Here is a 15,599-nt window from a genome sequence, read left to right on the forward strand (position 1 = left end):
TTTAAGGTCCTCTACTTTGTTGGACTCAATACCATCTTTCCATCTGCAACCAGGAATTCACATCTCGGTTGTAAAACTTCTTGCCTGAAGGAAAAGACTCCATACAGAGAAGCCAGCTTGCAAGTAACCTGGGACAGAAATAATTGCAGGCATCATCAGCCTGAACTGCAGAACTTATCTTTCATCCTAGACTTCTCTGGGTTTCTGTAAACATATGCAGCACAGCCAACAAGCCCGCCATAAACATACATAGAGATGCAAAAATCATATACTCAAACTGTTTTTCTTGCAGCCTGGAAAGAAAGCCGAACTAGTTGACTATAAGGTGGTATTATCCACAAGAGAAGGCTGCGAGGCAATCTTGTGGCTGCCTACAAACTCCTCAGGGGGGCCAGCAAGGAATAGGGGACACTGTTTATCAGGGCGCCCCTCAGGGTTACCAGGAATAATCGCCACAAACTGAAGGAGAACAGATTTAGATTGGACATAAGGAAGAAATTCTTTACGGTAAAGGTTGCCAAAATATGGAATGGGCTTCCAAGCGAGGTGGTGCTTTCCCCTACCCTGGAGGTGTTCAAGAGGAGGTTAGACAGGCATCTGGCTGGGGTTACCTAACTCCAGTGCTTTTTCCTGCCTGGAGCAGGGGGTTGGACCCGATGACCTGCCAGGTCCCTTGCGACTCTAGAAATCTATGAAATATATTATTAAACGGGAGGCAGAATGCTGGATGAAGCTAGTCATAATTATTAAACAACCAGCTAAATATAAAATAGAGAGTTAGCAACAAAACTAGCTTAATATAAAAATCACTGTTAGTAAAAATCTGAATTACAAAACAATTGGTGATGTGATGAATACCTCCAGGGTAATCACACGTGGCCATCTTGATCACCTGGTAAGTTGAGCCTGTTAAAATAAAATGTGCTTTAAGATAAGATGCAAGATCGTCAAAGGACAGAGAACACAAGCCATATGCACTGAATGGAATGTATGGAAAGGCTGAATCTTGGAAAGACGTTACTGAAAATGACTTGGGAATCATTATGGATAAATTATTGGAGACTTCGGGAAGGGGGACATCCCATGAAGAATGTAGAGAATTCAGTCTGTCTATTTACAAGAAAGGTGACTTGGATATAGAAGTAGGGGAAAAAATACACGTGCTAAAGTGCTCTTAACCTGATGAAATAAGGCCTAACAGGAACCAATAGAAGTTAAAGTTAGTAACATTCAGAGTAGAAGAAAGGCACAGATATTTAAGAATGATGCAATTAACCACTGAACAAACTACAATGGAAGTGCAGAACCTCCAAATCAAATGTCTGCGTTTTTAGAAAGGATGTAGTCAAATAGGTCTCTTGAGTTCAATACCAGGGAAACTGGATGAATTCTGTGGTTTCTTTGGGATAGGGTGAACTACGTGATTTAATGGTTCATTCTGGCTTTAAAATCTATGAATGAGAATATAGATGAGAGGCAAGGATTTTTTGTGGGTGTTACCTTATATTTAACCAACTGCACAGTTGGGAGGGACATAGACATGCTTTTGGGTACCACTTTGCCTTTCCTCAGGTTTCCTTAGATCTGAGCAGCTTGTTTATGTGTCCCCCCCCCAACCACAGAGTTGGTCCAATAAAAGATGTCACCCACATAAATACTTGCCTTGCATGTTTTTCCTGGAACATCACAGCTGCAGCATCACCCCAACTCTACCACAAAAGAGAGGCAAGTCTTCCTTGACCTCTCAAATGCAGAATAAAAGGACTTACAATTCTCTAGACCAGCCAGGAAACTTCCAATAACAAAGCAAGGGTAGGATTTTTTTCCCCCAGTGTGAAAAAACATCCCATCCCCAAGGCAGGATTTGCTTGAAAAGAGAAAAATACCAGAGGAGGCAGAAAGGAGAGAACAAAATTCACCCAGACATATTCCAAGGAATGCTGCTGGGCTGTGTTAATTGGCTTTCTCTCTTTTCTTTTTTCCTGGCAGATCCCTATGTTAAGGTGAACGTTTATTATGGTAGAAAGCGCATAGCAAAAAAGAAGACCCACGTGAAGAAGTGCACTTTGAATCCTGTCTTCAATGAATCCTTCATTTATGATATCCCAGTGGATCTCCTTCCCGACATCAGCATTGAATTCCTAGTCATTGATTTCGACCGCACCACAAAAAACGAGGTGGTGGGACGGCTGATTTTGGGAGCGCACAGCATCACCACAGCGGGCGTGGAACACTGGCGAGAGGTGTGCGAGAACCCCCGGAAGCCAGTTGCCAAATGGCACAGCCTGAGCGAATACTAGCAGAGGCGCTGGCCAAGAGAACAGACTTAAACCTTGTTTTAGTCGTAGAACTAAACTTTCATAAGAAGCAGCTGATTGGTTATTTAGTGATGTGATTTTGCAGGGCACTAAAATTCTAAAAAGCATTAAAATTTTAAAATACCACAAATATATATAACAGTGTAGTCACGCTATTGCATGCCTAATACAAACTAAAATTAGTATAACTGCCAATATCAAGTTGCAGATTTTAATACAATTATCTGTCACTATCGAAGTTGTGTTTGTGCCGAACTGTCTTTGCTGGTATTCACCAAAACTGGTCTCTCTATTAGGCTTCTCCCAAAGTTTCTGAAATCTGTTGTTTAACCTCTAGTTTCTTGTTAGTTTGTCTGCCCATTGGTTCTTGCAGTTCACTTCTTTGCTGATTTGGGAGCACTAACTGCATTTCCATATATGAAGGTTTAGTATTCTGCACTGGTGCAAAGAGATACAGGGAAGAACAGTCCTATCTAGGGAAAAAAACAGCCTATAACCTGGTACTGGAATATTTCTATTTGTGCTGTATTTGCTATGGAGCTATAAAGTGATTTGCATCTAAAACTGAAATGCTAAGAAACTGATCACTGCTTTTGCCACATGGAGGTTCTGGAGAAATATTTGTATTATGAGGGACTCTGGAAAGCACCAGCCTACATTTTTTTCCAACCCTATATGTATATGTTGGGTTCAGGCAAAATGATCTACACTAAACATGTGAGATCAAATTGTAGGAAGGCTGATGTTTTAAAAGTTTATAAATTCTACATGACCGTTACCCAATACCTTAAATCAGACAGCAAAATATTGGAGAGTGAGTCTTCAAGTCAATTGAAAAGTAATCGTATGTTCCTTAATTGGACTAGAAATAACATTTTATATTCTACAGTTGGTCTAAATAGCCCATATTCAAAGGGTTAAACAATTTACATAGAAAAAAATGTTTTCACAAAATATTTTTTAGTTTCTCAAAAAAGCTAGTTTTCAGAGGTACAAAACAGTTTTAAACTGCTTAACTATAAGGTATTGGCTTCTGAAAAGTAGAATATGCTTGCTGTCTCCTGTGGAATGTAAAACCATGACTGGATAAATGTGTTTAGCACTATGCAAGTTAAGCCTGAATAGTTTAATTTGAAACAGAAGTTCATAGAACTAAGTTCTGCAAAGGTCAGTTGAGCTTGGAGGTAGTTGCATTTAGATCTTACTGTAAAAACACTGCTCTAAACTTGTAAACAAGATGACTGTACTTTGACAAAGTAATTTAAGTTGGTTTCTTATATTCAAACTGGGAGATGTAAAAAAGACAAGTGGCAGCAAACAAATAATTTTAAAGATTATTGGCAAGCGAAGCATGAACAGTTTACAACAAAAAATAGTAAACAATCCCTCTGCAGGAATTTGCCTTTATTTTTTTTTTAATTCTATATCTTGAAAATACAAGGCAGATTGAGTGGGCAGAAAAGCAAACAGAAGACTGCAAGTTTTCAGTGTTCGTTAAGTTGATTCCACGCAGCCAGTCTGGTCTGTGCCCCGTGGAATGTAAATAATGTATTATAAGTAATTTTTTTAAAACCATTTAACTATTTGCAGTACTTGACCACTGAATTTTAGAGCCCTGTTGAAAAAGTGATCCTCACCACTTTCTTACTATTGAAAGTAGATTAAACTGAGCAAGTCTTACCCTTTGGTTCCCTTTCCAGCCACAGTGTAAAGCAATTGCTGCTGCAAGGACTCTTCATGCAGACAACCTGCACGACACCTGCCATTAATGTCCCAGTAGCTCTTCCTGACAAAGCGTCTTTGAAAGGCTGAATCTTCTCACTGGTAGCTTTCATTGCTTGTAGGTACACCTTTCAAGACAGACTTTCATTTGAGCTGTGAAAAGTGTTAATGGGTCAGGGCGTAAAAGCAGTTACTTTGAAACTGAAATCCTGTTTCTAAGCCTTACAAGTGCAGGTAAATGCAACGTGAGTTTCCCCATGCACTCTACCGGGAAACCTGGATCCTGATTATGAGGATTTCTGCTTGAGGTTAGAGTAGATTTTGATCTACGTCTTAATTCCTTTGTTGCTTATACACTGCTAGTGGCTCTCTACCATGACCAGGAGAACAGATTCTCCTCTGGACGTTCAGTGCAAATATATTAGATTTCTGTTTTTCCTCACTAAGCAGTCTGGTTATTAAAGGCTATCGAATGTCACTGCTCCTCCGGGGAACCATATTTTTCCCTCCCCATCGCAGAAATATTACTAGGATACATGCTATTCAAATGTTCCTTTTTTACTTCAGTGTAAAGAGTATGCTTAAGCCTAGATCACCTCCTTATTCTGATTCCTTTAGCTGAAAAGGAAAGATGAACTTGTCAAGGAAATGTGCTCAGGGTAAATAGACTTAGGCTTATTGGGCAGATATGAGTAGCTCCATTACTCCTCAGGAATAATGGGAAACTGAAGATGTGCAGATAATTTTTCTTTGGTGTAAAACTGACAGTTAGTGACAGCTGCCTCACCGTGGAATCTCTCAAATGTGGTTTCTTTACCTTGTGTCTTCTATTGTAAAATTAACTTGGACGGTTTCAACTTTGTGTTAAAAGAAAAAAGCAAAAGAACTAACTTGAAATTTGTGAAACTGCATAATGCTGTATGCTAATCCTACAATATGTAATGCTATCTTGTATGTTGAATTTGTTAATGCACATTGAGTGTGCAAATAAAGATTGATTCACTTTAAATAGCTACTGACCGTAGCATGTTTGAAAAAAAGGAATACCGAATTTAAAAACAGAACTGCACCAACTACTTAAGAACCCGTGTCTAGAAAAGGCACGTTGTTGCCATAAACCCAGTGACAGCAATTCATAGGAAACAGCACCTCCTGTACAAGAAAGCTCAAAATAATCACCCAAAAGTCTAAAAATGCAAAGTTCCTTCTAAACACTTATCCTTCACCACATTAAGGCTAATACGACTGCAGCCAAGATGGCTGTGTGTGGCAGATCACAGCGTGGATGAACAGCTGGTTGAAGTCTCCCCCAGTCAACTTGGAAGTGATGCAAATGGGCAAGACAGCACTATGAAGAATCGGCAGCGCCAGAGCAGCCTCCTTTAGCTGGCGATGCATGCTCACTCAGTTTGTTCAGTCTGCAGTTTAAGAGGATTCCTGATGGCTACTTAAGCCCCTCCATAGCAGACTATGCATGTAAGGCTTTCTACCATCTCTGGTCTCCACTCTGTCCTGAAGGACAGTGATCTTGGCCTGTGTTGCATGCTTATCCACAACCTCCCATCCAGACCACCAAACAACAGAGTCTATCTGGGCATGTAGCCAGCAGGCCTTAGGAAACTCCAAATAGTACCGAATGCTGCATTGCGTCTCCCCAGCAACACAGGCTACTGCCAGCACATTAAGTCTGTCCTCTACTCTTTTTTGTTAGCTTCCCACAGAGTTAAGTTTAGGATATTTGGCCAAGACACACACAGGCATACAGGTGCCTAGATACCTTTCTGGATTTGAATCTTCAAGGTACCCAGTGGTTTCAGCCTAAGTGCTCCAAAACATCACCCAAAGTACAGGGATGAGGAGCATGCTCCCTAAATCAGGTCTTCAGGAGAAAGGGAACTTTCTGCCATGAGGGAAAAACTTGTTTGTGAAGGACACAGCCTTCACAGTGGTTAGTTCAAGATAAAATGAGCCAAGGTCATTCACAACCCTCACCACTTTCCTGTGGCAAACGGCACCTTTTTGATCATGACACCTCTCCAAGTAACAGAGCAATGCTTACCTTTAAAAACAAACCCCCCCCCCAAACCCCCACCCAGAACAAAACAGTATATGGCAATACGTGTAGGCTTTAATATTTTTGTGGCCATGTAACAAGGGGCCACCTTGTTACCCAGGGTGGCCCTTTCAAGTTACTGTTTTTGGAATTATCACAACTGACAATAAAATAATGGAATCCAGTCAAATTAGGCACTTAATGAATAAGAGTCAGAAAAAACACAACACTTATTTATAGAAGCTGACATGTATATTCATATACGTTGAAGCAGAACAGCAGAGTGAAATAGCTAGGTAAGCAGTTTTCTGCAACCGATTTAGTTATACCATACATTGATCCCTCATTTGCCCATCATCTCAATAACTGTTGGCTAACAGTGTTTAATCAGAGAAAGTGTAGATATTTGTGTGATCACTGTTTGTTTTCCATGAACTGTGCTGCAGACATTAAAATCTCTTCCCCACCCTGTGCTTGGCATCCGTGCCACTGTGGAATGTGCGTTGATGGGATACTCCAGCTTCTTGTTCCTTTTAGCTGAGGCAGAAACTCTCCAAAATTTACATAAGAAAAAAAGGGTGGAAAAAAGCAAGTAAAAAGGATTTGACAAACCGTGAAAAGAGAAACGGTTGTAAAAAGCAAAGAAGTTCAACTTTGACTCATTTCCTCCCTTCTCTGGGGCTGGGTCCTGATCCCATTGAAGTCAATAGGAAATTTGCCATTGCCTTCAATGAGAGCCCAATCAGGCCTTTCCTCCCCTGACAGCCTCTACCCCACCTAACTGTACACAGCAGTAAAGCTCTGGTCCCTATGATAACTGCCATTTGTGTATTTGGTGATCACAAGCTCTCCAGGTCTGGATTCCCTCAATAGGTGCCTGGAACAGAGCGAAGCTGCACCTCCATCCTTTTTCTGGACCCTGTCAGTACAACACACTTATCAGATTATATCTTTTAGTAATCCCAAAGTGGGATTCTGTAATATCTACCAAAAGCCAAAAACAAGAGTCAGTTGTTCCTAGCCAGGAAATATGGCAAGTTCAGATGCCTGTGACTTTTTGTTTAGAAGCCTGTAACCAGTGGTATATAATAATAAATCAGCTTTCTTCAAACAAAAATATTCTTAGTGGTAAGAAAATAAAAACATAATGAGAATCACAGCTTCTTTTCTTCCCTCTTCTTCATTGCATTTCAAGATTGACTGCTATGTCTAGTGACAAGAGATTTGATGTGCAGCTATGGTGGCAGGCTCCCGTCCTACAGCAAGGCTGTCTCTGGATTTGGTGTTAAGAGTGCAGGCTGGACAACTGGAAACTTATACTTGTACATCAATAATGCGGTAGACTGTAAAGAAATAAGAAGGAATAGACGGCATGAATAGAGTGGAATCCCTTCGCCTCAAAATCACTTTGGGGAAGGCAAGTAAAACAGGTTCCTTCGGGACTACAGCTGGGCTTCTGCTAGACACTAGGCCTGTGCGAAGTGGCAAGTATTCACTTTGGATTCAGCTGATTCGGAGGTACAGTGATTTGAATCACTGCCCTGATTCAATTCAGCCGATTCGGATCCAAAGATTCAGCACCAATTCGGAGATTTGGCCACAGACTAAACAGGCAGCAGTCCTCACCACGCTGGACACAGCTGCCTCCAGCCGGTAAGTCTGTTGTGGTGGGTGGAGTGCGGAGGAAAGTGGCATGGGGGGGGAGCAGATCAATGCCCCCACAGTGAGGGAGGGATTGGGGCTGGGACAAGCTGCCCAGTTGGGGCCGGGGGCATGGGACTCAGGGGGGCTCCCGCCACTGCATGCCACCGATCCGGGAGGGCATGGGAATGGGTGTGCCCCGGGATCTGCGTGGAGCAGGCTGGGCCAGGCTGCACTCTGGATGGGCGGCAGAAGGCACTGGGAACAGGGGCAGCTTGTCCCAGCCTCAGTCCCAATCCCTCCCTCATTGTGGGGCCATTGATCTGCCCCCTCTGCACACCACAACAGACTAACCAGCTGGAGGTAGCTGTGTCCAGCATGGTGAGGACTGCTGCCTGTTTAGTCTATGGCCGAATCTTCGAATTGGCGCTGAATCTTTTCCATATCGATTTGGAGGCTTCCAGTTTTATTCAGTCCTTTTAACTGGTTTCCCGATTCAGTTTGGATTCAGAGATTCGGACCCCGAATCTCCTCTGAATTGAATCAGCTACCGAAGCTTTGCACAGCCCTACTAGACACCTCATGGTCAGATTTAGATACAGAAAGAAATCTCTGAAATATTATTTAAGAAATAAGTACTACCAGAAATCATGTCATTATGGGGAGCTAACTTCCTAAATACAGACTTAAATTCCAGTCACCTATGATTGCACACGCATGCACTGATGACTGTCCAAGTGACAAAAGTTAGGTCTGCTACATTAATAATGAGAAAAAAGCAGCTAAAAGCAATACAAAAAAAGTTGTAAAGTATGAACTGGTTCATCAAGGAAAAGAAACTCCCTTCACCTGAACACTGTTATTTTATGCCTTTGGATACAGTCCAACATTGAATAGCTTGTATACAGAGACAGACTGCATTATACTTTGTGTTTGTATATACACCGTAATCTGCCATGCAGCATCAGACCAGTAATATATCTATGTAAGTCATTAATTATCTTGCTGTGTCAGTCAAATGATGACAAAACACATCATATAAGATCCCTTGGTCACTAGTGAAATATTCAATCTGTGACAAAGTTAAACAAAATTAAACTTCAGCTAATGCGAATTACACTAAGATTTCACTGGTAATCATTAAACTAAAACAAGAATCAGTACAGGAACTAGAAACCAAAACTATAAATTCCTTCATGAAGAAGTTTTAACAGTTACCAGTATGTGACAGCTTACATTTCACTTACAGGTCCAAAGCAGTGAGATGGAAAGACAGATCTAAATGTTCCTTGCCAAAGAAACTAATGAGACAATTAGGCAAACAGGATTTAACCCACCTAATTAGTAAAAGAACATCACCTTAAAAAAGAAAAAGAAAAAAAACCCTGTGGAGATTCCAAGCTCTAATACAACTTAAAGTATAAAGACAGGAGCTAAATCAATATATGACAGCATAAATAAAATGGATCATGGCGGTATGAGTTTGCATGTTTAATTGAAAAGAAGGAAAAAGATAAGCAAAAACCACCTATTCAAGCCTTACCAATTACTCTAACATGATTTTATTACAAATTAATGCATGTATTTGTTTACTGGGGTTTCAAATTGCCATCAGCCTCACTGGTCCCAATTTCTAGCAATAGCCGCCGGGAACAGCATCAAGAAATAGCCAGTGTCACACTAGTGTTCCTCTACGAGCACCTAGGAAGATGCTTATTGCAGCAATTCACTGCAGGGGCTGCTCCATTCTGGCAGCATCTCTATTTCTTAAACTTATCAGCCACTCACATGGCTTTAAAACTAAATCATGTGCCAAGTCATAACACTATTCGGCTTGCTAACAATAAGGGAAGCTGGGAAGTATAGGAAAAAATACATAAGCAAAATTAAAGGAGCCCATTGTACACAGAGGTGCAATCTAAGTGGAAAAACCTGCTGGTGATACTGTCTAAAGTCCCATCTAGTGTTAAGAAAAGCCATTAGATGAGGTCACATTCTGAATGTTTCTCTCTATATACATATTTCCAGGAAAAAACGAGTTACATCCCAATGAGAATTCCAGGTTTTTTATAATACAGGCAACCCCCGCTTAATGCTGTTTCGCTTAGTGTACTTTTCACTATAGCGTTCACTTCACATTGATACCCGATTTCACATAGCGCCCAGCGAATTTCGCTATAACGCTCAAGGGTATCGAGCAGGGAGCATCAGCAGCGCACAGCCTCATCGCCATCTGGAAGTCTCCAAGAGGAGACTGGATGGGCACCTTGCTGGGGTCACTTGACGCCAGCTGTCTTTCCTGCTTGGGGCAGGGGGCTGGACCCGATGATCTTCCCAGGCCCCTTCCAGCCTTACAATCTATGAATCTTCATCAAAAATGTTCATGCTCCGTGCTCTTTCGTGCTTGTGTCGCTGTCTTGCTTCATCTTTTGAGCTCAGTGCTGAAATCAGTTGTCAGAAACACACAGCTGACTCTGAGACTACAAGTGCTGAGAAAAAACAATGCAAAAGTGTAACGCTGGAGATTAAATTGGATGTCCTGAAGCAAACTGAGGCAGGGGAATGCCAGAATGAGGTCTGTAGAGTGTTGAATTTGGCTGGGTCATCTGTTAGGACCATATTGAAAAATAAAGACAAAATAAAAGAATGTGGTAGAATTGTAACTCCTTTGAATGCTTTGAAACTCAGTAGGAGTAGGGCTCCAATTATGTTAGAAATGGAGAGGCTAAGTGTGTGGATTGGGGATACAACTCAATGCTGTATGCCCTTGAGCATGCTGCTTATTCAGAAGGCTGAGTCTGCATGATGATTTACAGAAAAATTTGCCTGTGGGGTCTGCTTCTGAGCCTTTTATTACAAGGGGTGGTTCGAAAGATTTAAGAGGCTCAGCAACTTGCATAAAATTTCTATTCAGGGGGAGGCTGCTAGTGCTGACACCCAAGCAGCTTCCAGTTATACAAATAAATTTGTAGAAATCATTGAAGAGTGGGGTTATATGCCTCAACAAGTCTTCAATGCTGATGAGACAGGCCTCTTCTGGAAGAGGATGTCTTCTAGGACTTACATTTCCAGGGAGGAGAAGTCGATGCCAGGTTTTAAGGTGTCCAAGGATCGACTTATTCTATTGCTTGGTGGTAATGCTTTGGGGGTTTTAAATTGAAAACAGTGCTTGTATACCACTCAGAACAATGCCAGGGTTATCGTAAAAGCAGTCTGCCAGTCATTTGGAAATCTAACAAGAAGGCCTGGGTGACAATATGTCAGTCTTTCAGAGTTGGTTCAGGGATTATTTTTGTCCTGCAGTTGAGAAATATTGTGCTGAGAACCATCTGTCCCACAAGGCACTTCTCATTTTAGACAATGCCCCAGGGCATCCTACACCACACTTGATGGCCTCAGTGATAATGTAAAAGTTGTTTTCCTAGGCAGTCAGGACTACAGATGGAGAGGGTGCTCTGACCCTAAAAGAGTTTTGGAAGGGCTATAATATCCACAGGGTGATAGATAACATTTCAGGTGCCTGGGATGAAGTTGCCTCCAAAACAATGAATGGCATTTGGCAAAAGCTTTGGGCAGACCATGACCAGGATTCCCAAGAGTTTGAGGAACCAGTGGTGATAATTCGGGACAATATCATTGAGCTTGGGAAGAAAACTGGATTTGATGAACTTGAACCTGAGGACATTCAGGAGTTGATCAATTCCAACAGGAAGGAATTGAGCAATGAGGATCTCATTCAATTCGAACAGCAGAGAAGCCATGACGAGGAGGAAGACGTTCAACCAGCGAGGACCTTAACCAAAGGCATGGCTGAAGCTTTCAAACATCTGGAAGCTTTTCTTTCTTTCCTACTTTGGTAAGAATGACCCTGACATGCAGTGTTCTGAAGGTGCAAGAGGCGTTAACAATAAAGTCAGTTGTTACAGCCTGCTTTATGATGATGAAAAGAAGCCCGAAGTGCAGCTATCAATGGATTCCTTCTTCAGGAAGTACACAACTCTGGCTTCAACCCCTACAGCCCGCCCTCAAAAAAATCCTCAGCCAAGCACTTCCAAATCCCCCGAACTGACACTAACCCTAACCCTGACAGCCCTGATTCACGCTGAAGGGAGCAAAAAGTGAAAGTGCATCTGTGCATACAGTTCATTATTTTGTAATTTTATATCTTATTTCAAAGTTCAAAGTGTTAAAGCATTTACATACATTTAGATGTCTGAATTCATTGATTTTATAGTACTAGTGGGGAATTTTGGTGATATTATAGTATGAGTGGGGAGTACTGGGAACTAATTATATTTATTTACATTCATTCCTATGGGAAAATTGGTTTCACTTAACACTGTTTTGCTTAGCGCTCAGTTTTTCTGGAACCAAAGTGCTAAGTGGGGGTGTCCTGGACTCAGAAACCCCAGAATCTGATCCAAGGGCAGCTCCAAAGCAGAACAGTTCTGCTCTTCAACATGCTGATCTCAGGGAACGGTGCAAGAGCAACCACCTCCTGCTCTTGACAGAGTAAAAATTAAATTAACAAATACGTGTCCCGCACATTCTCCAGGAATTGCATGCTGTAGGATTCAGTGGGCTCCTGGGTCTTAGTGAGACAATGGAACTACCAGATCCTTTTTGCAGCACTCCTCATCTTCTCCCCCTTTCCTTTAGCAAATCTAACCTTCTCAAATGCAAATTAACTTGCTTGTTGCATGCTTCAAAGGGTCTTAAGATTTCTATTCTGGCTTAAGAGGCTTCAAATTTTTACTTTTATAATTTTAAGGTTGATTAATCATTACTTTAAAAAAAGTTTGTTTTCAGGGCTGATTTATCATCTGCTTACCTCTGGCGAGGCCATCTAGTGGTTTAACTGTTATAATGCAAGTCATGTCACATGGCTTTTCTGTGCATCACCTACAGTCTCTCTTTGAAAGGCATAACTTTATTTGTCTTTGCCATGATGAGTGAACCATTCCTCAGTGCTCCAGTTTCCAGAAAATGCTTTTATCCATTTTACTATTATGTAAAAATGATGTTGTAGCTGAGATGGTCTAGAAATTATGCGAGAAGCAATGATTTCTCAGAGTGATCTCTTTTACTGGACCAACTACGTAGTCAACATAATGTTAGACAAACCTTTGAATTCAAGTTTTTCTTTGTTGGGTCTGTATTTTTTCTCCATCTCCTAATTGTTGCGTTCATTTGCCAGGCATTTCGGCCATGATTTAAAGCTTGTAACTACATGTCATATTGACACCTAGAAGAAAATCTTTAGTCTGTGATCCTACAGTATATGTCCACTGTCCCCCTTTGAATCCCTCTGAAGTGTTCAGAATAATGCTTGGCTGTGTGCTTCCTTAAGGTGATTGTGGAGAGAGGCAGTTAGCCTGTTACCCTGAAGACAGGCAGAGGACAGGGTAGATACCTTATAGACTAACTCAGACTGCTGTGAAAAGACTTGCAGAGAAAAAGTTATTTTGGGTCATAGCAGGGACAAGCCAGCAAAAATGAGATGTGTGTACTTAGAGCCTAAATTATCTAACTACAGGCAAGGGCTTTAACTCCCAAAACAGACATTAAAAGCCACAGCAGCAACAGTCTCACCTCTGTTCCTAGTAAAGAGGCAGTTATGTTACCGTATCACTTCACTGTAATAGACAAACAATTATGCAAAGTCTATAAGCACCATCTCAGAATCCATAACCTGGGAAAACTAGGAGACCAAAAATGAGTGTAACTGAATACACACTGACCAGGAAACAGTTTTAGAAAGGACAGAGGCAGCTAGACTGAACAGTATTTAAAAGAAAGAGGAAAACAATTAGTTATTAAGTAGCTGTCTTTGAGATCCAACATACAGCTGGTGGGGGAGAGGGGAATGCATGGAGGAAAATAAGGGGGGAAATTTATTAGAATAGAATCCTATCTAGGCTAATTTAAATGTTGTTTACAGTCTGTAGCTAGTTGGATCAACTCAATACACACTACTGCTTAATAAAATACAATACTTCTGTGCAAGAATTATCGTGAAAAGGCCTATGAGAAGGATCTTTGCCCTAATGGCCTGTGAGAGGGGAGACCTTTGTTTTATTTTACAAAATTTACCACTGCTTTTTCTCAGGATTGCAAAGTATTAAGCACCTTTAAACAAGACACATTTCAGCCCTCTCAAAAAACTGGTTCAAAGACCTCTGACATGCCAAGGAACAGTGCTGAGAACCAGAATAGCAACTCTGTTCCTACGTCCTTTTCCACCTGCCTATAAGAACAGCTGAAACTCCCTTGTGAGAGACATGGGTCACCCACCCCAGGTCTTTCAGCAACATTTGATACTGACCATCTCCACCTACCCCAAACCTCATGCTCTGGCTCCTGCCTCAGATAAAAAGAAATGAATCGCTCAATACTGATTTTCTCCAAACTGTCCAACAACTGTGTAACTTTATGGGGAGATTATGAGACTATTCAGAAAAAAATATAACCAATACGCACTAAAAATCTCGGCACCTATTTTTGTCAGGCATACATGTTGCTGTCTTTCCAGTGTCTAGCCAAAAGTGGGAATTTGAAGAAAGCAAGGTTTTCAAAACTAGCAAAAGATGATCCAAGTAACAGGATGGCATAAAAGTGCTCAGAGGAAGATGGCTGTGATTTCTGCCTATGTCACTAATGGTGCTTTCTGGCTCATTTACCAATTTGCATTATTTCCCAAATTGATTCTGAATTTCCAGGCAAATGTCCACATCGTTGTCAATTTGGTCCTGTTTAGGATTTGTCCATTCTTTTTTCTTCTTCCTCATTGCAGTAATTTATAGATTTATGAGTTCTAGAGTGGACTAAGTCACTGTATTTTATGCAGGCCAACACTTAACAGCGTTAACAGAAACAGAAGCAATGCAATACATGCTTTTCCTTGAGGTTAGGTAGCAGCAACTGATGAGAAAAAACTGCACCAGTTTTTTAATAGCTCTGTCAGCTGCCTATTCATTTCTGGGTTTAATTCAATGCATGGACTTAGGTCAACTTACTCTACAGGAACGGGAGCAATAAAAATAGCTGTGTGGCCTGGGTATTATTAATGGATAGAGATCTCCAGAGCCTCACAATGGACTATTATAATTTAGGCTAGCTGGGGATTTCTCAGTCCAGGGCCCAAGATTCTCTAATTAAATCAAAGTAACTTACTACCCACATTGCAGAACCTCTCTCAAACATGTTTAAAGGATGGGGGGGAGGGTAAGAGTCAGCAGAAAATAGCTTATTTGCTTGTAAGTGTACTCTTCTGTTTTGTTTTTTATGTCTTCTCGGAAGACAGTTGCTAAATTAGTGCATGTATGTGTCCTGTGCCACATGGAAGGGCCCATTATATACATACAAAAAACAGTGTAGCTAGTAAGAAGTGAGAACTAGAACACAGGAGAACCAACACAGTGTGAAATGCCGAAGGATTATGTTCACTTGTACACTAATATACAATATTATACTAATACCTAGACCAAAGTTTCAAGACATTTAGCTCAGGTGGGCACGTAGCTTCTCTACTCTCAAACGTGATAAGTAGCAATCCAATTTTTTAATCGAGTGTATACAAGTGTAATTGTATTAATTAAACAATTACTTTACTCACAAGATGAATTTGGCTATTACGATAGTATTGAGTCTTGTATATTTTAATTAGAAATTTAATTTCAAAGTCCTCCTTCTGAGATCCCACCTAATGAACCAATTCAAATCCCCCCTCCCCCACCCTACCCCCAAAAAAGAGGTATGAATGCTCCATTAAGCATTTTGTTTTAACCAAACCTCCACCTGCAAGGCTTTTTCTACCCAGCATTAGACATCTGAAATTAAAACATCAGATACAAATATTCATATAA

At 41.0% G+C, this 15,599-nt stretch overlaps 1 protein-coding gene across 1 annotated transcript in view; it reads left to right on the plus strand.

The window, feature by feature from the left end:
- The window catches only part of SYT11 (synaptotagmin 11), a 22,814-nt gene extending 17,765 nt beyond the window's left edge, over positions 1-5,049 (plus strand). Inside the window, exon 4 of the mRNA XM_019513404.1 lies at positions 1,990-5,049. Within this exon, the coding sequence (XP_019368949.1) occupies positions 1,990-2,300 (311 nt within the window). The 3' untranslated portion in view covers positions 2,301-5,049. The remainder of the gene's footprint in view (positions 1-1,989) is intronic.
- Positions 5,050-15,599: the final 10,550 nt, after the last annotated feature.

The sequence above is a fragment of the Gavialis gangeticus genome, unplaced genomic scaffold (assembly GCF_001723915.1).
Source record: "Gavialis gangeticus isolate Ggan-Ray unplaced genomic scaffold, GavGan_comp1, whole genome shotgun sequence".
NCBI lineage: Eukaryota > Metazoa > Chordata > Crocodylia > Gavialidae > Gavialis > Gavialis gangeticus.